Source organism: Bactrocera neohumeralis, chromosome 4 (assembly GCF_024586455.1).
Source record: "Bactrocera neohumeralis isolate Rockhampton chromosome 4, APGP_CSIRO_Bneo_wtdbg2-racon-allhic-juicebox.fasta_v2, whole genome shotgun sequence".
In the NCBI taxonomy this organism is placed as follows: Eukaryota; Metazoa; Arthropoda; class Insecta; order Diptera; family Tephritidae; genus Bactrocera; species Bactrocera neohumeralis.
In genome coordinates this window covers 25,088,971-25,112,905 of record NC_065921.1, presented here as the reverse complement: position 1 = coordinate 25,112,905, position 23,935 = coordinate 25,088,971, and the positions used below count along the sequence as shown (strand labels likewise).

At 37.7% G+C, this 23,935-nt stretch overlaps 2 protein-coding genes and 1 long non-coding RNA gene across 4 annotated transcripts; 1 reads left to right on the top strand and 2 right to left on the bottom strand.

Annotated features, from left to right (window-relative positions):
* The first annotated feature begins 118 nt into the window (after positions 1 to 118).
* LOC126757154 (protein kintoun) lies at positions 119 to 10,590 on the top strand. Of its 2 annotated transcripts, none has more exons than XM_050470813.1 (6): positions 119 to 282; positions 3,317 to 4,165; positions 4,303 to 5,008; positions 5,191 to 6,418; positions 6,724 to 6,844; positions 9,438 to 10,590. In XM_050470813.1, exons 2-6 carry the CDS (start codon positions 3,569 to 3,571, stop codon positions 9,687 to 9,689), a joined length of 2,904 nt encoding a protein of 967 aa, XP_050326770.1. In that variant the 5' UTR covers positions 119 to 282; positions 3,317 to 3,568; the 3' UTR covers positions 9,690 to 10,590. The 2 variants fall into 2 exon arrangements, with proteins under 2 accessions (XP_050326770.1, XP_050326771.1); XM_050470814.1 differs by lacking the exon at positions 119 to 282 and adding an exon at positions 1,159 to 1,312.
* LOC126757155 (uncharacterized) lies at positions 7,959 to 9,442 on the bottom strand. Its single transcript, XR_007666698.1, has 2 exons — positions 8,911 to 9,442; positions 7,959 to 8,160 (listed from the first exon to the last, which is right to left on the bottom strand). It is a non-coding gene; the product is annotated as an uncharacterized LOC126757155 (long non-coding RNA).
* LOC126757153 (DNA polymerase zeta catalytic subunit) lies at positions 9,846 to 22,846 on the bottom strand. The gene is made up of 18 exons (XM_050470812.1): positions 22,654 to 22,846; positions 22,359 to 22,588; positions 22,037 to 22,290; positions 21,738 to 21,970; positions 21,454 to 21,666; positions 21,107 to 21,383; positions 20,926 to 21,045; positions 20,431 to 20,856; positions 20,287 to 20,371; positions 20,089 to 20,220; positions 18,650 to 19,878; positions 17,757 to 18,580; positions 15,644 to 16,132; positions 15,255 to 15,589; positions 14,344 to 14,562; positions 13,381 to 14,256; positions 12,715 to 12,942; positions 9,846 to 12,122 (listed from the first exon to the last, which is right to left on the bottom strand). Exons 1-18 carry the CDS (start codon positions 22,780 to 22,782, stop codon positions 11,720 to 11,722), a joined length of 6,702 nt encoding a protein of 2,233 aa, XP_050326769.1. The 5' UTR covers positions 22,783 to 22,846; the 3' UTR covers positions 9,846 to 11,719.
* Positions 22,847 to 23,935: the final 1,089 nt, after the last annotated feature.

Below are 23,935 nucleotides of genomic sequence, written 5' to 3'. Positions count from 1 at the left end.
AAAACAAAACAACAACAGAACCGGCATATATTCGGAAAATACACTCTCCAACTAGTTCGTATGCCGGAGCTCTCACCTATCGTACTGGTTGTACGCGGGCTCTGCTGTGGTAAGCAGCCAGTTGATTATATCAATTCGTCGCAAGTGGTTGTGAATTTGTGTAAACGCCAAGACAAACTGAACTCATATTAATAAAATTTCCAATCATAAAAATTAAATATAGTATATTTATTAATTGAAAACCGGTGATTCAAAAAAAAAAAAAAAGAAAACGAAAGGCCGGTTAGTATACAATTACATACCATACATTTTGCTATATATCTATTGCATGCTGCACTTACATGTATGTACATTAGGTACATATCTGCAAAATTACAGAAAAATATAATAAAAATAGTAGTGCGTGTATATGTATGCGAGTTACTTGAGGTGTTTGTGTGCGTGGAAAGATAATTGTGCATCAACGCTAAATAGGTACTAAATATTATGAAGGGTTATTGAGGAAGATTGGTGTCTACGTTCTCACAACCGGTTAATCACGCCTTAAACTTAATCAAACAATTGATTTAATCCACATTATAACTAGCCATAATTAAAATATCTATTATTTTTTTGAAATTTGTAAAAATACTTGTAATAATACCACAATAGTTAATAATAAAGGGTTTGTATATAGTCATATGTTGCAATGATTAGTTGAGCGCTAACCAACACTATCAGCTGAAGTAAAGTTCCAGAAAAATCAGCTACTTCATTTCTTTCACAGCTGTTATACACAACTCTCGTTTGACTTTTTTATTTATTTTTGTTGTTCTCTTTTTCTAATCACCGAAAGGTAAATAGTCAAGTCATGAACCGGGTACTTATTGGCTGTTGTTTAAAATTTATTCTATTATACTCCTTAGGTAAAGATAATGTTATTTTTTTGATTTCTTAATGGGGTTTTTAGTAATTAAAAACAACGAAACGACTACTTAAAAACACTTGGGTACAACGCAACCACGTGGTTTTACTTATTATGGTCGTTGAAATTCGGTTATCTTATAAGCCGTGTGTTAAAATGCCGTCACTAACACAATTTACCAGATGATTTCCTCTCCAACTCTCATAGCCGCCATAAAACACACGTCAGAAAAAACAGCAAAAACTGGTACAAAAATAAAAATTTAGAAAATATATACTACATGTAGGTGAAAACTAAAAAGCCGCTGCGCAATAGGAAACACGAGGCTGGAGCGTTTATACATACTTTTGCTGAAAAAACAGTGCTAGTACAAAATATTGAGTTATCAAAGTGCTATGAAACTTTAGGGTACGTACTTATCTATGACAAAAGTAATTTCTGGAACAGTGAAATTTGCAATATTTTGTTATCAGCACCCTAAAAGACGTGACAATATGAGGAACAGCTGAGTTTGTTTATAAAGATAGTATACATTCCAATAAAAAATAGCGTTTGCTTAAATTTGGTGGAATCCTTACCTCATGGCAAGAAGCAACTGCCCACTTTGCTATTTGATGTAGAGAAAAGATTATAGAAAGAAAAGTAGTGCAAATGTCACTGACATCGCTCGTCAAACGTGTGTGCAAACATGTAAAGCCATGGCATACGAACCGGGTCGCCGGCGCTGCAAGTTGCGTCCAAGGCAAATCAAGTTTTAATGTTTGTAGTGGATAATAATGACCCCCTACTGCCGGCTGCATGCACACAGGTATCCCATAGTGAACCCCATCCAATATGCATTGTGGTAGGTAGTTGTGGGATGCGCAGGGTGATACCGGTTGGCTGCCGTTAGTTGGCGGCTGTTTATTATTTAACAACTACCTTCGTATTCCACAGAACAAAATCGATTTGAAGCCGGTATTCATAGTGGACAATTTGTCTACGATGTTTGGCTACATATGTATGTATATATGTATAAACAAGCATAAGTACTCATGCTTAGTTGGTATACGTTATTGAAAATATTGATAAAACATTACAAAATATATTCTTTATTTGTACATATATGTACATACATATGTATGTAATGTATACTACGTGCTTAGAATCACGCAAACACCACGCAGCCAAAAAGTAGATGTACATAAGCAGAGGGTGATTTCGTTAAGAAAATTATATCATGGTTTCTCTTTTGAGTTGTTGACTTATGTAAAAGTGAATATTGTGGTAAACACGAATTAAGCGTTTAAAAGTGTTAAGATCGATTCCATACCAATTGAATTAATAATGCTCACTAAGCCTCACGGTAGGTAATAATTAGCCGGTATTTCGTCAGATATCTCACAAAGTGTGTTTCATTCAAAAATCTCTCGTTCCTACGTATTCGTAATTTTAATAACGCAAATAGAAAGACCTTCAGCCATATGTACCTACATATGTATCTGCAAACAAATTACACATACATTGGTATTTATTGTCGAGATAAGAAAAACTAATAAAAATAGAGCTAAAAGCGGTGAGATTTTTTTTTTTTTCAAAAATAAAAACATACAAATGTCGACAGTTTCTCTAATCAACTCGGTTGGGTTCTCTCTCTATTTAGGGACCGAATTGTCTACACATAGACAATGAGTGTTCTCATTTTTATTCTTCAAAGATAAAAACATTGTAAGGTTTATATTATTTTTGTTGATATGAATTAACTTATGTATGTACATACATGTATGTATGATTGTTCATATGACGACATTGTTATCGTTGCTGTTTTTGTATACAAACAAAATAATAAAAATTAACCCATTTATGTACAAATTTATGAATTTACTCTTTATACAACATATTAAATATGAAAACTTGCAATATAGACCAAGAAACATATAAGAAAATAATCTCGTTATAAAAACATATACATATGTACATACTTACATACATATGTATGTATGAACATATGTATATTCATATAATCCTTAAAAATGATTTGTACCCGCGTGATTTGTATTTCTGTATGTATGTATGTAGATAGAAAAAAAAGAAAGTGAAATATAAGTGGAATTGAAATCAACAATTTTCCATGGACATGTATGTACATATATATAGATGTGTAAATGTATGTATGCACCAAGCAATAGTATATTTATCGAATGTTACATATATTTCTCCTGGCTCAAGTAATCCTTATCAGGTGCATTTAGATTTAAAACAAAAAACTAAATTGGGTTGGTAGAGCGCTCACGCCGCTAGTATCATCAAAGACCGTTATCCCTATAAACAATTTCTTTAAATGAAATGTCTTCAAGTACTAAGCTGTGAACCTGATAAAATAAAAGTATATACATATTCTTTACGCTAATTGAAATATTTTTCTCATTTCAGATTTGCATCGTATAATTTCTACCAGATAGAAGTGAAAAGAAAGAATTTTAAACTAAAAAACTTGGTGTGCAAACAAATTATAGTGCGTTGAAAATCAAATTTAACAGACATTTAATTTATTAAAAAATAAAAATCAAACAGAAGTGCATAAAAGCATTGGTGTACAAAACAATCGTTTACTTTGTTCTATCTGTCTAATATTTGTAGAGCTTATTAACTAAAAATTGTCCAATTGAAATTTGTGTTACAAAAATGTCGGAATCTACCGCCACTCAAAACTCCTCTGCGCGTAATAAACATTGCCCGCCGCCCCCAAGACGTAATAGCAAAAATTGTGGCGGCGGCGGCACAGAATATCTTGATATAACGAAAGAGGAGTTTGCGCGCATCGAAGATGCTTTAAAAAAAGAAGAATTTCGAAAATTATTCTTTGAATATTGTGAAGAAATACAAGATCCGGAAAATCGTAAACTATACGAGCAAGAAATTAAACAATTTGAAGCAGAACGCGGAGTAGATGTGCGTTTTATAAATCCTGAACCGGGTTTCGTGATTAAAACATCAGAGGACGGGGTAACTAAGTGTTTCGTAAATGTAGCAAAATGTGCTGAACTAACGCGTCCATCGAATAAGTTGTGCCTAAATCCAGAAACGGGTAATCCCGACTTAAGCTGGTCAATACCGCTTGCGCAAGCGCCACCACGTGACGATTTAGATGCACAGGGAAAGCGTTGTCGCGTTTACGATGTGATTTTCCATCCGGATGCGTTGTATTTGTCACAACGAGATTCCGCTTTCCGTAAGTGCCTCATTGACACAGCGCTGGACGCTGTCGAAAGAGAATTCAAGGTGAGCAAATTTGTACTTTCGATAAACCTATTAAAATCAGTGCAAATTATTACTTGGTTGATATCTACGCCTACATACATATACATATATGAATTTATATGTACATATGTATATTAATGAAGCATTTGTCACTACAGGTGGATTTGGATCGTACAAATTTAAAATTTCCAAAACTACAATTTAAGGGCATGGCGCGCCCGATTGTGATACGCACATTGTCGAAAAATGCGCCACCAGAGGCTGCCGAACCACACCCCTTGGATGGCATTTCACCCGCCAAGCCATCAGTTGATGCCGGCGAACCCAAAATTATACCGATGAAAACACAAAACGAAATAGCGAAACCTGAATTTAATGTACCCAAATATGTTATTAAGCATCGTCGTGATGTTGATCTCACAGAATACACCTATGAATTAGACGCTAAGTTCAGTGTGACGGTGCCGCGTGAGTTGGTGATAGAAATTGAGTTACCTCTCCTCAAGTCTACAGCCGAATGTAAATTGGATGTGACAGATAAGTCATTATATTTATTGAGCGAACGTCCCGGCGCAAAGTATCGTCTCAATTTAGATCTCCCCTATGCTGTGGATGATAAGAGCGGTGTTGCACGCTTTGATACAGATCAACGACGTTTGTGTATAACACTGCCAGTTACACAGAATAGTCCAAGACAGCAACGTGCCATGCATGATTCCATTTTCCAACTCAATCGCGAAGACAGCGGTGTGGAGAGTGATATTCGCGAAGAGGGCAATTTGCATTCGAATAGCGAATCACCCGTAGATGAACTAAGTGACACGGTGGAGGAAAATCTGAGCGCATCTGGTGACGATATGAATTGTGAGTATTAAAATTTAGTAATTTAACATAAATACAAATTAAGTGCAAAACTGTTGAGAATTATTTAATTAGATAATCATTTGGGTTTTCGTTATTTTTTATATTGATAAAATACAAATTGTCACAATATTTAGTTGAAAAACGCGTAAATTGATATTTTACATCATTTTACCCATTCACAGCACCGCAGTCTTCCAGCTCGCCAGTGCCACCTTCAATAAGCACTGCCAACAATTTCCTTAAGAGTTCCGTTCAGTATCAACTACCCGCCAAATTCGACTGCAATGTCTTGGACAATGTTATGTCTTTGGTACTACACGTTCGCAATGTACAGCCGGAGTCAATAGCAATGCTTAGAAGCACTAAGAGTCTACATCTACAATTTACATCGATTGGCAGCGGTTATTATCCGACGCATTATGCACTCTACTTGCAACTGCCTGATGATTCTAATGCTGAAATTTCCTCAGCGGAAGCTGAAGCTTGGGAAAATAATGTAGTACTAAATCTGAATATGGCTGCCTCCAGTGAGAATATACACAACTACTTAGTTGGTATTGACGCCAGTGATTTGAAAGAGTACACAATACAGGGAAAATTCAAATTGGCTCACAAATCGCGTCAATCACGTAAGAAGTCGCCACCAACGCCCCCAATTTCACTTTCCTCATCATTGGACATTTCCGTTGAACGTTCGGAGTGTGAACGCTCGGTGGAAATCGAAATAAAACCTACTAACGAAGTACAATCTACCTGTACGGCCAACACCACAGAAGATGAGGATGGTTTGGTGCATGCAGCCGATGCGGCGCCAAAGAAAGTGAACAAAAAACAAAAGAAGAAGAATAAGAAACGTCGTTCACTCTCCGAATCGGTGTGTGACGACATTAAAGTGTATCAAAAACAGCAGCAACAACAACAGCAGGAACAGCAAAAACAATTTTTAAAAGAGGCTGCTAAAATTTTGAAAGATGATTCTTCTAATTCACCGGATGATAACTCATCACCGGAACGTAATGACACAATAACATCCAACCTACAGCCACAATCAATGGCAACCCAGTCAATGGCTGTTCCAAACGGTGTACAACAACGAAAACAACGTAGCTATTCGGAGTGTCGTAGCGGTGGTAGTTTGGTAAGTAGCGGTGCTTCCACTCTACCACCCTCCTTCAAGGGTATTTTGAAACGCTACAGCCGTTATGAGCCACGTCCATCGATTTCCGACAGCTGTTCGTCTATCGATGAATATTCGTCGTTCTCTTGTTCCGTGGATGGTGGCGTGGGGAGCAGCTTGCATTTCTCCCAATCATTCAGCGACATACCGGAGGAAAACGACTCCAATAGGCTATCGGAGAGTTGTAAAAAGACTGTTAGATTTAATGAGGTCATCAAAGAGCAGGTATTTAGGTGAGTTTCAACAAAAATAACACTTTGATAATGTTTACAAATTATACTGTGCAAAAATAAAAACAAACAAGCCGTCTACATTGAGATGCCCCTTATCTCGATTTGCTGTACGGCTGATTTGCACAATTTCACAGTTAAATTGCGCAATTCACAAATTACTCGAAATGACGTGCATCACTGTTGATAAAACAATTGAACACTGTTTACGCAATATAAATATTCTCAAGTGTATACATATTTAATTTGGCTTAAATTGCCTCAATTGCGAATTATTATCTTAACTATGCTTTCTTCTTGTATTTTAGGCTAAATTCCAGCATTTTGGGGCAACGTAAGAAAAACCAGAAACGCCGTGATCGCAAACAGCGCGCCTTGCAGCGCCGTCTCAGCGAAGGCGATTCTGCCGACTACGAAGATAACAGCAAGGTGAGTAAATTGTAGGTAGGGGATTACTAGAAAAGTAGCTAGGAAAGTTATCAGTGATTTTGCAATTAAAATATTGTTGTTATTGCTATTATTTTTGTCAATGTACAAATAATTTGTATGTTTCAATTGCGGTTTTAACCGATTTAATTTTTTGCTAATTAGTTGAGTACACGTCTAGCATTTAGTTAGGGTTCTATTTTCGAACTAGTAAAATACGAAATACATATAAGTATATAATCAGTTTTTTTCCGAATATATTGAGTCAGTGTACATTTTTATAGGTAGGAAATTAATACAAGACTCCTTAGTCTTTAGAAGTGAGCTTTTAATATATACAAATATGGAACTTAAATTTTCGAAATATATTCGAACTTAATTAGGACTCCACTGACCCTTTAATTATTTACTATAAACAGTTCTTATCTAACAAGAAATTCTCTGCTTATTTATCACTATCAGTTAATTAAATTTAATTATTTACTTAAAATACTGTTAACTCACATATCTGATTACATTCGCGGAGGCGTATTTGTTTTTATACTCGTCTGATATTCTCATTTTAAAATGTAAACAAATATACAGATGTGTGGGTAATAAGATTTGGGTACAGGGTGGTCATTATTTTGCTTTCTTTTTGAAATTGCGGCAAAAATCATTTTCTTCCGCATTTTACTGGTTTTAATTACAATTATTATTTATTTTTTTCCAAACTTCATTGTCGTTCTTCACAGTTGGTTATTCAATGTCTCCTTTGATTTTCTCACTCAAAGGCTCAAGGACAGCTGGTTCGATATCCCCTTAAAAGAGTCTAGGATCGATCATTAAATAAGATCCGCGGTGTCACTTAGCAGTCTCGAGATGGGCTTTTGACGCCTAAGTTAATGCCTTCTGTTTCTCTGACAAAAAAAAAATTCCTCATCTCACTTGTTGGCTAAAATTTCAAAATAAAACAAATAATCCACCATATATCCTTTCCCAAGCACTTGTCTGCGGGATTTCCAATCCGCAAATACGACAATCTTAATAATTTTTCGATATTTCACATTGGAAATCAGCTGTGCAATATTTTACACTTGACATGATTTAAGGATTTCCTCGAGTAAAAAACAGTATCTTTCAAATTTTTTTCTCATATAAAAAATGAAATATTTTATTAGAATTTAAAAAATTTATTGTTACAAACATACACTATTTACAAAGAAATTCTGAAATTTTTGAGAAAAATATTGTAATTTTGGCCAATGCGCGGCTGTTTCCGGTGACCCCTCGGAAGAAACATGCGCCCGCGTTGGCAGGATAACTGCTTACAGAATCATCTAAAGTGAAAAAAATATGTGCTTTAGTTAAAGCCTTAACTTAGAACTTGGACCAAGGAAAAAAAATTAAAATTGGATTTTTGGCAGACATTTTTACAAAAAAATTTAAATTTCGTGACATTTTGTTTTGAAATAGTTGATCGAAAAAAATCCCAGTCTTTAAGAATTGTATCTCAAAGAGCTGTGTAAAATTTCATGAAGATCGGTTGAGTAGTTCTCGAGAAATCTTGCCAACCGACTTCAAAAACACGGTTTCGAGAAAAACGCGTTTAAAGACAGCGCACTTAGCCTAGCTAGCCTCGAGCGCACAAGTTCTCAAGGCTGTATCTCCGAAACTATTCGTCGGATCAACTTGAAAATTTTGGGCAATATTCTAGAGGTGTTGTAAAATTTAATAAGACAATAAAAAATTCAATTTTTCTAAACCCGTAAACCCATGTAACCACTTAAATTAAGTAATAAACTCTATATAGTCCACCCTTGCATGTATGTGTATACATATTTGATTATACATACATATGTATATATGTTACATAATTTTAAATTAGTTATTGGCATCACGCCAGCTGTGTCTCTCGTTGCACAAACATAAACATGTGATATTTAGATTGCATCGCCAATATTATGATATACATACATATGTATATACATATTTACAAATAAATACTTTTTATTGTTTGCACCGAAAGTAAACAAGTGGTCAATTTTGTCATTTAAGATTTTGTTCTTTAATTCGAAGGAATCACTTACGTAGTAAATACGATTGGTATACATATGTATGTACATATGTTAGTATATAGAGCTCACTCGTTAATTTGTGTACATATGGATGTGTGTAGATTTCACTTTATTCGTCGATTTGTTTGCTTTGCCAATTTGTTTGTTTGCATAGTATAGCTTAATTACTTCATTGATTGCAGTGTTTTAGCCTCAGAAAGTGGGACATTGTTATTTTTGCATTGATTCTTGGCGGCACTTTCGGTAGCAATGCTATAATTACTCGCACAGGGTGTGTGCGCACTGGTGTGCATGTGTGTTTGCAGAATGCTAATGGGGTGCAGCCGCTAGGAGAGGGTGTTCTTTTAGTTGTTGTTGTTATACTGGCGTAACGCTTTCGCCATATTACGGCACACTGTATTGTTTGAAATAGAGATCGTCCGCGTCGATTTCATCAAATTCCAGGAATAAAGCCGGTCAACATCGTGTTATAACAATATATAAATATCAAACAAAAAATCATAATTCTTTAACCTATAATTTCTAATTTATATTTGCAGCCCATTGACTTGGACGCTGACACCCAATATCTAAAATCGAAGAGTAAAGGCGGTGACAGCGCAGACAACAGTATTCATAAGCCGCCGCATGCTGGTGGCAAGCAGGCCAATAAATATAACACCGCCAACAAGCAGCAGCAGCAGCACAACGCAAAGGGCGGCAGCAAAATGCAACGCGCACGTCTCGAATCGGAGGAGTCATCCGACGCGGATGCTCACAGGAACACGATGATGTTCGAACTCGATATGTAGTGATAGTGGCCGTGTATAGCGAATGCATGCGCCACAGCAGAGTGGAATTGTACAAACAACAAACAATCATAAAGAAGCAACAGCGACAAATTAACTCGCGCAATTACAAAAGCAACACAAACCACCACCCACCATATAATTAAACATCGTCTCATCTTACATTGTTTGTGTATACTGTAAGCAGTGCATGTATTCTATTTAGACATATGTTTTAACTACTTATATACCATACTTACATATATTTATATATGATTTGTTGCAAATATGCTTATGTATATGTGTATTTACAATTTTCATTTTGCCTTAATTGTCAAACATTATTAAGTAATTTTTATATGCTTAAAATTTGTAGTTGCTAAAACACAAACACACACAGAAACACACGAACAAAAAAAAACAAAAATAATTCGACATTTTAAATGTGAATTTTATAATTGTAAGCTGTTGCATGAGAAATTGTAAATTATTACTTGAAGAAAAAATTTACTTCAAAGAAAAATTTGTTACCATTTACAGACACTTTGGCATAAGCTGTGTCGCAATTGTTTGATATATTAAAAAAAATTAGCTGTTTTCGATTGATTTTATTTAGCGTAAGAAATTGGAATTGTTAATTATACATACAACAACAACTATTGGTAAAATTTGTACTTTGAAATTTGTAAAAAGCAACTACAACAGCAACAATTTTAGCATACATATGTAAACATTCTCATCCTCATCGCATACATGCGTTCATACGTACATACATACATTTCTTTACATACAAGTTGTACAATTTTTAAATACAATACAATTAATGCATGTTCTCATATGCTCATACATGGACTCAATACATTCTGAGCACTTTAATTATTATATTGAAATGAAAAATGTTAATAAAATATTTTAAAATTATAAATCGCAAATTGTTTAAATTAACTAAAGAAGCGCTATTACTTATGCGGGCAAGTGCAATTTGCATTTTTATACCGTTAGAAAGCCATAACTGTTGGCAAATCTACATATAAAGGTTTTAATGCTGAAATATTAATATTCAGCAGGATTTTCCAAAACTCTTTGAAACCTATTAATACTATTACAACAACAATAACTGTTTACTTAATTTTTAATCTCTTAACCTTACAAAATTTGTGGAGAATTACGAACTAATTTGAAAGCTATCTCAATTTTACACAGGTCTTTGAGATACAATTCTTAAAGACTTGGAACAAGGATTTTTTTGTCGATTACAACTATTTGAAAAAAACGAAATTTTCACTGAAATTTTCATTTTCATGTCTGACAAAAATCCAATTTTCAGTTTTTTCCCCTTCGCCCAAGTTCTGAGTTAAAATTTTAACAAAAACACGTATTTTGCAGTTTAGATGGTCCTGTAAGGACAACGCGGGCGCATCTTTTTTCCCGAGGGGTCGCCGGTGTATGTTTGTAACAATAAAATATTTCATTTTTTATATGAGAAAAAAATTATTGAAAAAAGGCTGGTTTTTACGCAAAGAAACCGATCTAACCCCTTAATTAAGTGAACATTGAATGGTCCTAACCTCAAATTTTTATAATCTTGCAACGTGTTGCTACAGAGGGCGTGGCACCCGCGCGACCGATTTCAATCAAATTCGGTACGTAACATTCTTCTAGTATTCTTATGTTACAGAGTGAAAATGGGCGAAATCGGACTACGGTCACACCGGTCACACTTCCCATATTACACAATTTTAATTTTATTATTAATAATTTTTTCCAGTTTTGTTGTAGGAAGCGAACTCAAGACCAGCGAATTGGCGCCGTAAGTTAACTTAAAAAACCTGTTTGCATTTCGAACTTTTAAACCGTTAAACAGTCATATATATTGTACTATTAAACGGTACTTTAGCTAAAATAGTTGTTTACTTGCAATAACATTGAATTAACTAACACTTAGCACTAAGTTATAACTTAAGCAAAATTTTGTTCTGGAAACCGAAAATAATTTTGGAAATGTTGCTGAAGTTAGTGAGTTTAACCGGACAGAAATCGTTGCCGATAAACCATCAAAATCTCTCTGCCAGCAGTTTACGTATATGTTCCACTTGCTGCAGGTCACGACGTTTGACCTCATTCACGTATAACACGGGACAATCTAGAGAACTGCATTTGAACTCTCCCACACGACCACAGCATGCCTGACATATCTGCTGTACCAATTGGTAGCCTCGCTCAATTTTGGCCATTTTCTGATGCAATATGACGAAGGTGCGTTGCGGTTGCCGTTCACACTCCGCGCAGATGCCTTGCTTTGTCTGGCGTCCGCAGTTGGCAATACAATTTGTGGCTGAGAAATATTGTGAAATTGTGCTCTTCTTCGCATGATTTGGCTGTTCCACATTGAAAGCCAGCTTATTGGCTGTGGAAACTGGTGGGACGATAAGTAATTTCCGCGGCAAGCTGGCGAACCTGAATAGAAGAAGTAATTACATTTTGCATAAAAAACAAGAAGAAATAAGAAAAACTACCGTTTAATTCGGTTGCACCGAAGCTATAATACCCCTTACACAAACAAAATATTCCTTACAAAAACATGATTTCGATCGGTCCGTTTGCATGCTATAGTGATCCGATGAGAACAATTTCTTCGAAAATTACACCATTACCTTAGGCAATAAGCCTTTGACAAATTTCAAGAAGGTATCTCGTCAAATGAAAAAGCATTCCATACAAGCACTTTATTCCGATCGTTCAGTTTGTATGGCAGTTATATGCTATAGTGGTCCAATATCGATGGTCTCAACAAATGAGCAGCTTCTTGGTGAGAAAAGGATGTGGGTAGACAAACTGACGATCAAACAGACGGACGGACGGTCAGACAGACGGACAGACGATCAAACAGACGGACGGACAGACTGACAGACATGGCTAAATTGATTCAGTTCGTCGTCATGCTGAACATTTATATATAACATCTCTGACATTTCTTTCTGGGTGTTACAAATTCCATAGCAAACTTAGTATACCCTGTTAAGGCCATAATTATGACAGAAGTATTTACCATTCATTCACATCCGCACCGATGAGTAACAAGCAACGATTAAGTGGTGGTATAATTGCTTTGGTGATATAATAGATCGCGTTGATTTTCAAGCCTTCATCAGCCAGCACTTCATGTGGACTGCGTACGAGCCGGATTAGCGGTACACCGGGTGGTCCATTTACAATGATGAATGGCACGCGCTCACCACAACGCGGTATACGACGTGGATCGGTCTGTAACCATCTCCTATGAGGTAAAAAGTACAAATTTTAGATATTTAGAATCTTAGCAAATACAGAAATTTAGAATTAACTCTTTTGTGAACATTAGATTTTATGAAAATAATAAAAGTTAATTTATATTGTACTTGTAGCGGAAAAAAAACATTTCTGAAATAGATTTGAGGACGCTGCTGAGTTGACAGTCCTTAGGCGGATAAAAATCCGGGTCCGTTCCGGTTACGTAGACCCGACTGTCATCGTTAATTTACCAGAATATAAAAGTAAAGATAACTTCGCTATCTGGTCAAGATGTATTACTGCATAACATTTTACTTTTACACCAAAATTAAAAAAAAAAATCATGAAATATAACTTCAAAAGTTGAGTTAGAGACAACCACAGTAATTATAATACCACAAAAGGTCCGACATGCTCTCAAAAGAATACTTTAGATTTCACAAACCTAGTCAACTCTAACGCTGGTACGCACGCGGTCGGCTTATAACCATTCAGTCCTCGAAACTCCTTTGCAAATATCAAATCCTGCAAATTGGCACGTCCAGCGAGTAGTTTACTAAATTGTCGGCAAACGTATTGTTTAATTTTGCTCACATCTGTTGTTTCGAAAAGAATGCGCAACACTTTCTCTAGCATTTTTGCAACGGCCGGACAACCATCTCGACGCACCGTCTCAATACCCTTCGCCTCATAGACGGGTTCCGCCTGATCTGCGCTTTCATACATATAGCCAACGTAACGTTTCTTGGTTTGCAGTATACAGGGTTGATATACCTTTTCCAGTTTCAATTTCACCGGCTGTGGATTGTCTTTGGTGACGGCCGCTGCGATTTCCTCGCCTATTTTGAAAGCCTGTTCACGATTGCGCCCCGGCACTTGTACAAACATCGAGTCCGTGTCACCATAAACGACACGCACACGCCATTTGTCATTTGACTCCACCATACGAATGGCGCGTTCAAGCGTCTCGCGGCCTTTCGCCACAACAGAATCTCCTACTTCCACGGCAGGCATGCGGCCACTGAAATTCGCCGCCGTGTAGCCATATGTCACATTCGCCATCAGTTTCAGGCCGAGTTGACGCGAATGCAGTATACGTTGGAGAGCCGAATTGGATTTATCTAATTTCATCGATTGTTTAACCATTTGGCGTGTGTTTAAAATTTCACTAAGCATGCGCGGCAAAATACCCTCGCGCACCGACGATTTCACAAAGACAGCACCGCAAGGCGAAATGGTGATGAGATCGTCGTCAATCAAACGACGCAGTAATGTGGGCGAGACGCGTAACTGCGAAGCGCCGAATTCGAAAGGTGTGGAGCTAAGAACATAATATAAGCGATATTAAATATATAATTGCATATTTTTGGAAAAAATTCGAATTATTTAAATAAAAACGGATACTCACTGTCCCAAATGCTCAACACGCCCCAAACAAGTGGAGAAGCAGTAGTTGTAGGCTATAATCATGCTCGGATACAAACTTTGAAAGTCCAATACAATGACTGGATCAGCATAGAAGCGTGATTGTGGCTCTAATATAAGCGGCAAATACTCGGGCGCTCGCATGTGGGCGCGCTGTTGTACGCTCGGTGAGAGCGGCACCAGGTTCCGCGGTTTTGCTATCCTTAAAGAGTGAGAGATAATATATTTGTATAAAAATGGAATTATTAAATACCATTATTAGAGGATAAGGAATTTGCGATAAGGAAAATAATATTTTATAGACTTTTTACTATTTAAGAGGTTAGAGTGATACAATGTTGAGAATCATATGTATTGTATATGAACTATATTCATATTTCTATAATTGAGAGATGTCCAACTGAGCATTTCTTTCACTACATGGGAATTATCCGGCGAATACGGGTTGTAGAAGCTTTCGACTGCTCTCAAACTACTGATAGACTGTTATTCGAAGCTTTTTTATATCTGAATATGTCCAAACTGTTCTCTGTTCCCACAAGAGTTGGTCCTACGTTATCGGTATGGATCCGACCAAAGACCCACAACTGGGAAGCATCCTTAAGACTTACCGATCTAAACGGGGTTAGATCTTCGAAAAAACAGCCCTTGGATGGATAAAATGCGGGTCAATTCCGGTAACGTAGAACAGGCTGTTGTAGGAATTGGGAAGCATCCTACATAATTATTTGTAAATGTTGTCAGTCTCTACAATAATAGCTAGAAAACCATGTTATCGGGAACTAAGCCAAATTTATACGCGGCCAAAAACAGTCAACTTCCGAAGATCGCCATGGGAATGCTTTCTGCTACAATAACAACTATAAAAGCTTGCAACAACTTAGAACGTCTTACCTCAGCATCATACTTTCCACACGAAATTGCGAGCCACGTGACAGAACCTCATAAAATTGTATGCCAATTAGTTTTGCCATTTCACTGGTGCGACCAATCAGATCCAGTTGGTCCAACAGCGCCAAGGTGCCGCGTACACGTTCCACATAATACTCGATGACTATCCAGCGTGTGTAGGGCACCTCAAACCATTCGGTGAGTGCACGATGATTATGCGACGGACAGCGTTTATGCAAAATATGATACATGACATTTTCAAAAGTGTACGAGGTGAGCGCGATTTCCGAACGCATCAAACGCCACACATCCAACAGAATGCGACCGCAAAGCTTCAACTGAAACAAGCAAAAATGGAAAACATATTTACATAAAAAGACAACCGCACCCACCTCGATATCCAAATCGGTGAAATGCTCGCGATCCTCATCCACGTACTCACGCACTTTCTGTGTCGGCACGCGTGATAGCAGGGGCGCTATGTTGAAACCGAGGTGCTTGCCACGTTCCAAAACATAACCCCAAGATGCCGTCTCGATCTCGTAACCACCATAGATATCGGGATCCCAACGCATGCTTAACTCCACAAGCGCTTCGAATGCTTCGATTTCGGTATTCACGAAACGCATCGTCACATCATTATTTCCGCCCGTGCCGTACATGCGATGGTCCTGTCCAGTATTATCACTTTCTATATCTTTAACAACAATGCAGCCACAATCATTTTGCGGCAAAAGGGTGTCGCCTTTCGTCTGCGTTGCTGGCGAACGATGTTCGATGGCGTAAAAGAGACAACGCACCTCATCGTGTACTGGATCGGGAAGCAAATTACCACGCGTCGGCACAAATAACTCCAGGATTATGGTTGTTAAATAATTGCACTGAAAAAATTGTGAACACTTAGCAGTATTTCACAGCACTTCATCATAAAATATATAATATTTAATAAATATAATGTCGAATCAAATTTTAACAGGACTGGTCCATTTTATGCGCGCACTCAAGGCGAATGGATAAAATTTTTTTGTCAGATTGTACCACAATTTTTGTTTTTGGGCAGTATGTATACTTTATCACGTACGCAACCGTTTGAGTGGCACAAAACGTCCAGTGAAGGTCCTGAAGTCTTCGAAAACTCGTCCGTCCGCCTCTGGTAATGACGATAACATCGAAAAAGTTAAAGAAACAGTGCTTTTTGGCATCAGAGAGATAGCACAGGATGCCAACAACTGTTATAGCTAGAATAGCTGGAATCACAGTAGCGTCTCGACACTGCAAGAGGCTGCACACGGGGTGGAGTGCCATCGCCCCTGTTATGGTGCCTTGTAGTGGACAACCTACTACACAAACTAACTTAACCTTAACTAAGAGTGGGATCCGCTGTCAAGGATATGCGACGACATTGTTATTATAGCTAGAGGCAAATTCTCGTTTAAGAGACGTTGGTCCCTGGCCGGTTTCAGGAACCAAACCCTTGGGGGTAGAGATGACTAATTTGATCAAATATCTTGCTAAAACAAACAAGCTACTAAAGCACAAATGGTGTGCAATTGATTAGCGGGTAAACTCTAGGACTGCAAGCCAAAGATTGTCAGGTGGTTGTACACCATGATCGTGCGAACGATTATCACGTGTGGGGCTTGGGCCTCAAAAGCACTTGGACTTCCGCAGTGAGTATCGGCTGCCATGCGCACTTGACCGACGGTGGCTCTTGAAGTAATGCTTGAAATCACACCACTTCATCTTGTAATTGGTCAGGTAGTCAAACACACAGTCCTTCAAATGACAACAGAAGGGTTTGGTAGAGGTAGGTTAATCTCATCCCAGCGTATGAAGGACTTAAGTGGTGGAATACCATTGGCTCTTCTCCCATGGGTCAGCATGATTAAAAGAGTAAACTTTACTAAGAAGTTTAAGGCTACCCTTAGCATTAAGGCTGAATGGAATGATTCCACTCTCGAGCTACTGCATAGGGATGGTATGTACAATAAAGTGGTCGAAGGAAATTGGTGCAAGAATCGCAGGACCACGCACCAAACTCTCGATATCTATGGAAAGTTTTCCGAGCATTTTTCAAGCAGAGGTCTTTGCCATAAGTCGGTGCGTAGAGATAAATCTCCAACGCAACTGGCGCAATAACCATACTTAGTGACAGTCAGTCCTGCTGGTGCAGGAGTGTAGAGAACGGCTCAACAGACTATCAGGACGTAACCAAGTGCACCTTATTTGGATGACCAGTCACAAAGGTATAGCCGGGAATCAACTGACTGATGAGCTCGCCCACTCCGCAGCGTCGACTAAAATGGTATGACCTGAAAGGCCCGCGGATCCATATTTCCAAATAGGGATCATATCGCATCAATAGCACTTCGCAGTATAAGGAATATGCTGGGGCTAGGTGGGTTGTTGTGACTTAGGAGAAACACAAAAGACAATCCCCATCTATTTATCTTATAATATATTTCCAGGTATATAAATAACAATATCGATAATCGAAAAAATTACCTCCACATCCGATTTGGCTTGCTGCAAATTCTCCAAATTCACTTTGAAACCAAAGGTGTTGTCCAGCGAAGCGCTACTCAAACCAAAACTGAGCTCATGGGACGATGGCGCGGCTTTCGACTGCAAATCTTTAAGAAATGAATTCCGTTCCAGTGCCTTTAAAACGGTTTCGTTCGATATGGTAGTGTCGTTGGAGGTTTGTGTGTTTTGCGCACTTTGCGATAACTGTAAACTGGCATCTGCCGACAGCATACTCATTTCCGGACTAGCGCAGGCCATCAACTGCTTATTTAAAGAAAGCTTTGCGCGTTTCGTGCGTGACTTCACTTTCGCGCACACATTTGCCTTAACCGTCGTTTCTTCTGTCGTGTTTGCTGCATTTGACGACCTTTGCGTATTCGCTAACGGCGTTGGCGGTGTTAATGTGATGCAATTTGTATTGTTTAGGACGTCCTCATCGTCTTCGCCGCCACCGCCACCATCGTTTAATATCATTGTGGTCTTTTGACGTCGCACTTTTATGGGACTCTCGTCCAGTGTTACTTTATTCTGCGCACATGCTCCGCCTTTGGCCAACAGATCGCGCGCTTTTAACCACAATTTAGCTTCTTGACGTGTGGGTGCGTATATTTGAGGTGTGATTGTAACTCGCTTCGGCTCGGCAAAGTATTCACGTATTCGTTGAGCATTTCGATGAGTGCTGTGAGTAGTGAGTGCTGAGGGACCGCTAATCGCTAGCATTTGCTGACGACGCCATTCCGTAAGACTCTTCAGCTCGTCGCCGAGAACACTTTTGAATTCCTCGCAGTCGTTGAGCGTGTTTCCTGATGTTGGGACAACAAAAATGTTAAATAAAAAGTTATAAATTATAAAATATATAAACAAACGATTACCTGGAATATGCAAAGCGATGTGACCGACTTCCTTCAGCCGCGTTATGTCATCGGGATTGCCATAGAAAGGCTTTTGAAACTCATACTCGGGTATATCCAGCTTTGCACTGCTCGCCAACACCTCTTCATAACTTGGTGGCAGATTGAGTGGAGTCAGCTGTACTAATTGCTTTGCAGAATTCGATGCCGTTTCTGTGAGGACAGGTGTGGTATTATTCAATATTGTACTTGATATTAAGGTTGGGCTCTGGCCTTTTTCAGCTAGTTGGCCGCATTGAAGTGAATTATGCGACTCATCTCTAATAAGTGGTATAGAAGAGCCGTCTTTTACTAAGTTCACGTTAGTTGGACTTGAAATCTCTTTGAAATTTGGCGGACTACTAAGATCTTCGGTAAATGATATATCGTAGAAGCTTTGTATATGCGGATCTTCTATATCCGCGCAGTCATCTGTATCTATTTTAAGCGCTTCTGTGGGTGAGGTCGACGATTTCGTCATTTTATCGTCTCCTTTTGTGGTCTCATGCATGGATTTATTCGAAACATAATTTTTCTGCATTCTTCTATGTTGCACCAGGTGAAAGCTGCGTCGTAGACGTTTTGCGCTAATAGGTGTGGGTGCGTCTTCCATGTCTGAAGCTGCAATCTCATCGCTATCACTTGACTCGAGTTGCGGACTTGTATCATTTAGTAGACGCATTTCTTTGACTTTGCTTAAATTAAGTTGAGGGCTTGTGTAAATTGTGCTCTTACTTAATTCTTCGTGACGATCATCGGGGATTTCATTATCATTTTTATTGGCTGTCAACTTTGACAATTCAGGCGTATTAGTACCCGAACTATGTGAACCTGTTCGCTTTAAACGTTTACTAATTCTCACTACACACTTTCGTGTCTGATGTTGACAGGGTTCTGGGCTTCTCTTATGTTTTTCTGTATTCGAAATTGCTTCCTTTTGGATTTTTGTCTGAGCAACTTTCGACAGGTTGTTCCGACATCTACTTTTACTTGCATCTGTTAACGTCTCTTTTGTTTTATTCTGCTTCTGTGGTTCCAATGGAGACACAACGGACCTAGACTTCCGAGTTCCTTCATCTGCGTTTACCACCGCTTCTTCTTCAATGCTGTATACTTTTAAAATTCGCTCACTTTTTCTACGTGGCGTTAACTCGCAAGTAATGTGTGTTCTATCCAAGTCCATATTCCGTCGAGAGCGGCGAATTGGTGTACTGCAGTTCAAAAACAAAAACATAGATAATTTCAATACAAAAAATGTGTACTGTTAGCACATCAAACCTATCTGAATTAAAAATAATGTTTTACTATCCAAGGAATACACTTTGGTACTACCGTTAAAATTGAATTCGCTCTAACCCTTACTTCGTCTTCGCAAATAATTCATTTTTTTTTTCGAATATTGAAAATTGTATTATACTCACCGTTTTACGCTTCCCTCGTCGCTTGGTTCTTTGTTTGCTGTAAAATGGTCCCGTGGTGTGCTTGGACTCCAGTCCACACTTTTTCGCCGCAAAGCGGTTAAGGCCAGCTTTTTGCTTAAGGTCATTTTGGTGCTGAAAATTAAATTAGAAACTAGAAATTGATTTCAAATTAACATCATAAAGCGGAGATAGACTAACCTTTTAGAGTCAGAGGAGCCGAGATCTAAATTTCTCAAAACTGTAAGACGCGCTGGAGTTGTTTCAACTTCTTTTCCAACATTTTCTAAAAAAGTTTTTTTATTATAGTTTACAACAATCTTGAAATATTGCACTGCAACTTACTCTCTTGTTTCTTACAAGTGATTGTTAACGGTAATGGTGCATACTTTTTGCTCGCACTAGACTTTGGCGTTCTTGGTGAACGTTTCGGTGATGTATGTGATCTATTAGTGGTTCTTGGCGTTCGTGGTGAACTTAATACATTCCGATTGTTGCCTGTTTTCGCACTGCTTGCGCCTTTAACCGGTGTCTTGGGCAATAAATCGTCTGAACCATCCATTTGGGGCAGACCGGTTTGATTACCAGCTTCTTCGGTTGGTTGACTGGGTGTAAATTTTAGGATCAATTCATCCATATCCTCTAAAATTATAGAGTAATCATGAATATTGCCATTTTCACTGGTATCGGAATCGGTGTCGCATTCAGGCACTGGTTGACTCATAGCGGCGGCTATCACTTGCTTGTCCAGCAATTCTGGCGAAGGATCAACTGTTGTAAAATGCATATATGTAATTTGTAAATATTTAGTATTTTTTATATATATCATAGCTATTTTACATTTATTATGCGTTTGTGTTAGTGGTGCAAGCGTGCTATCTAAATCGATCTGATTTTCATCTTCTTCATGCTCTTCCAGCTGTTGTAGAATATCCAACAACTCCAAATCTTCTGCACCCACTAAATGAGATAAAAGGTCATTCTTGAAGTTGCAGCATATATTTTATAAATTCTAACATACAACTCATATTCGATTGTTTTGGTGTTTCGGCATTCAAATTCGAAAATAATTCTTCATCAACGACAGTGTCATCCAAAAAAATGCTATCCCCACGATCAGCGGGGTCTTTGTTAATGGGCGGTGTTGCTGTGGATTGTGTTACTGAACTATTTATTTGAAAGCCATTTTGCGAGATATGATTCTCAATGAAGGATGCATCGACCAAATTTTCGTCAGGTGTACATTCCTCTGGATAAACGGCATTACCAATAATTTTGCGAAGATTGAAGGTATGGTGCTGAAAGTAAAATATTTTAAGTTAATTCAACATCATTACTATACGTTGAACAAATATTACTATAACTCACCTGTTCTTTGTCACCAGAATTTAATAGACTAAAATTGGCACTACTTGTTTGTAGCGTCAAATTCATGGATTGATCAGTTTGACTGACATTTCCCGTTGCAGCCAATTCTAGTGCCATTAATTTACTTTGCAAGACAGTACGGTGGAATATATCGCTCTCTGTTGGTTGTACATTGCAACGCTCCTGAGTGGGCGGCAACTCCAGATCAGGTACCTAAATTAAACATTATCAATAAATCGACTTTCACAAATCTTCAACCGAAAAACATGCCCAAATTACATTACCTTCTCAACATCAGGTCTCTCTGCCATCTTCTGTCTACGCAAACGTTCATCATTCCAAATGGCTTCGATACCCGGATTCGAATGTGTTTTGCTGTTATTACTGCGCAAAGCGAGTTGGAAACGGTTCAATATGAAATTAGATCCGATATCCACCTCAAATTTGCAAGTTGACTGTTTTTTCGCCACTGTTGGATCAAGAAACTGTGCTTGCTTCAGCGCAGGTATGTGAGATTCTATTGGTACAAAGAATTATACAAATAACAGCGCCTAAATTTATTGAGTAAGAAAGAAAATCTTACCTGTGGAATTCTGATCATCACCAGTTTGGCGAAATTTAACAACATCGAGCGGTATATGAACAAAACTCATGCCATATAAATTATAATCAATCATAAACTGTAGAATATAGGGCACATGTGATTCGAAAGGATGAAAATTCTTATTCATAATGGCGCCACTTTGTAACAAATTAGCTGCACGCCTTACAAATCGTGGATTAAACATGTAGATTTTAAGGAGCTGATGTTCACCGCGATGGTATCCATAGAATGGACTAAAATATGATTTATCAACATTAATTAATGTAAAACCTATTAACAATGGCTGTTTTTAATCACATACATGCCCTTGACCAGCTGCACTTTAAATACATGTATCGCGCTAGAACACGCCTGTCCCAATGAAACGTTAATTGCTTTGTCCACATTACTAGTAATTTGGTAGATTGCTTTATTCAATGATTCGAACTCCTTCGCTTCGTAAGGTATATAGAAATAGGGAAAGACACCGTGTACATGCATGCACGTTTTGCGTCCATCAGCGCTAGATCCAAAAATTCTAATTATTGGCACCTGGAAAGTATGAATTTCACAAATATTACAATATAAGAGGAAATAGAAATGCTAATGTAACTGACTCTTTTAATTTCTTTGCCGCGAAACTCTGAATAGCATGGATCGAAGCCGAATATCGGCTTTTCCATGTAAAAATCCGCTATGACCAGCCGCACAGAGAAAACTCCTGCGTCTTCCTTTGCTTGGCTCATTTTCGCGTGTTCATTTAATAGTTGTGAAATAATAGAATTGGTTAAACATTTAAAACCCTTCAACCCTTACCTATAGTAAACAAAATATTCAAAGACATGTATCGATAAATGCTGATTAATCGCCTGTTGCCAGCTGTTTACACTGCGAGAAATAATAGCCTAAAACATTGAGAATTATTACAAAACCTCTTTCCAGCTAAATGTGTACGCGTACTTTTTACTACATTCGCTTATGTTATTTTTTTTTATGATTTTGATATATGTTGTATATTTGTTTGGTATTATTAATGCAAAATTAATTTGGAAACATGTGTACCCACCGTTCCTTACCTTTAAATTTTGGTGTTGTTGTTTTTTACTGGAGAAAAAAATGAATGAATATGAATAAGAATTTTTTTAATGTCGTCCTTGGTGGGATGTCAATTCGCATCCATTCCGTTTATGTATACCTCACTGTGCAGAAACTGTCTGGAAAAGAAACTGCCTGTGACTCAACTTTCTAAGCTACCTCATGGTATCGAAATATCAAGAATATGAAAAGAATTGTTAAAACGATGCTTTTATATCTTCAGGTGTTAGGTAGCTCTTATAGCTTTGAGACACATCCTTCTTTTTCACCTTTTTATCGTTTATACATGAAGATTTGAAGTTCTTACTTCATTCATACATATGTATATTAGGGCATCAGTAATTTCCCAAGTTGATTAGTTTTTTTGCAAACGCGACAACCTGCAATGTGCCCTAAAAAGAAGCTTAAAACGTAAAAAAGCTTTTTATTTTCAATTGAAAGCGCGTCTATAGCATTCGACTTTTCCCCATGCATAAAACATAGAATATTTTGCATTAAGCAAATGAATTTACAACTTTGAGAAAGAGTTATTCTAATTAAATTTTTTTCGCCCAACAAAACATGTTTGTTATGCATCAAATGACCTGAGTATTCATACAAGTGATTCTGTGTTGCTCATACGACAAGGTGTACTATATCAATGCAGCATAACTTTAATTGCGTATAACTTTTGAAGGAATGTTTGTATGTATGAAAAAGTAATTTTTTTTGTAGAGCGAAAAATTTTGTATTCGAATATCACTTTTATGTTAAATATATGGGAAAAGTAAAATGCGTATTTATATTGTATATTTACAATGGATC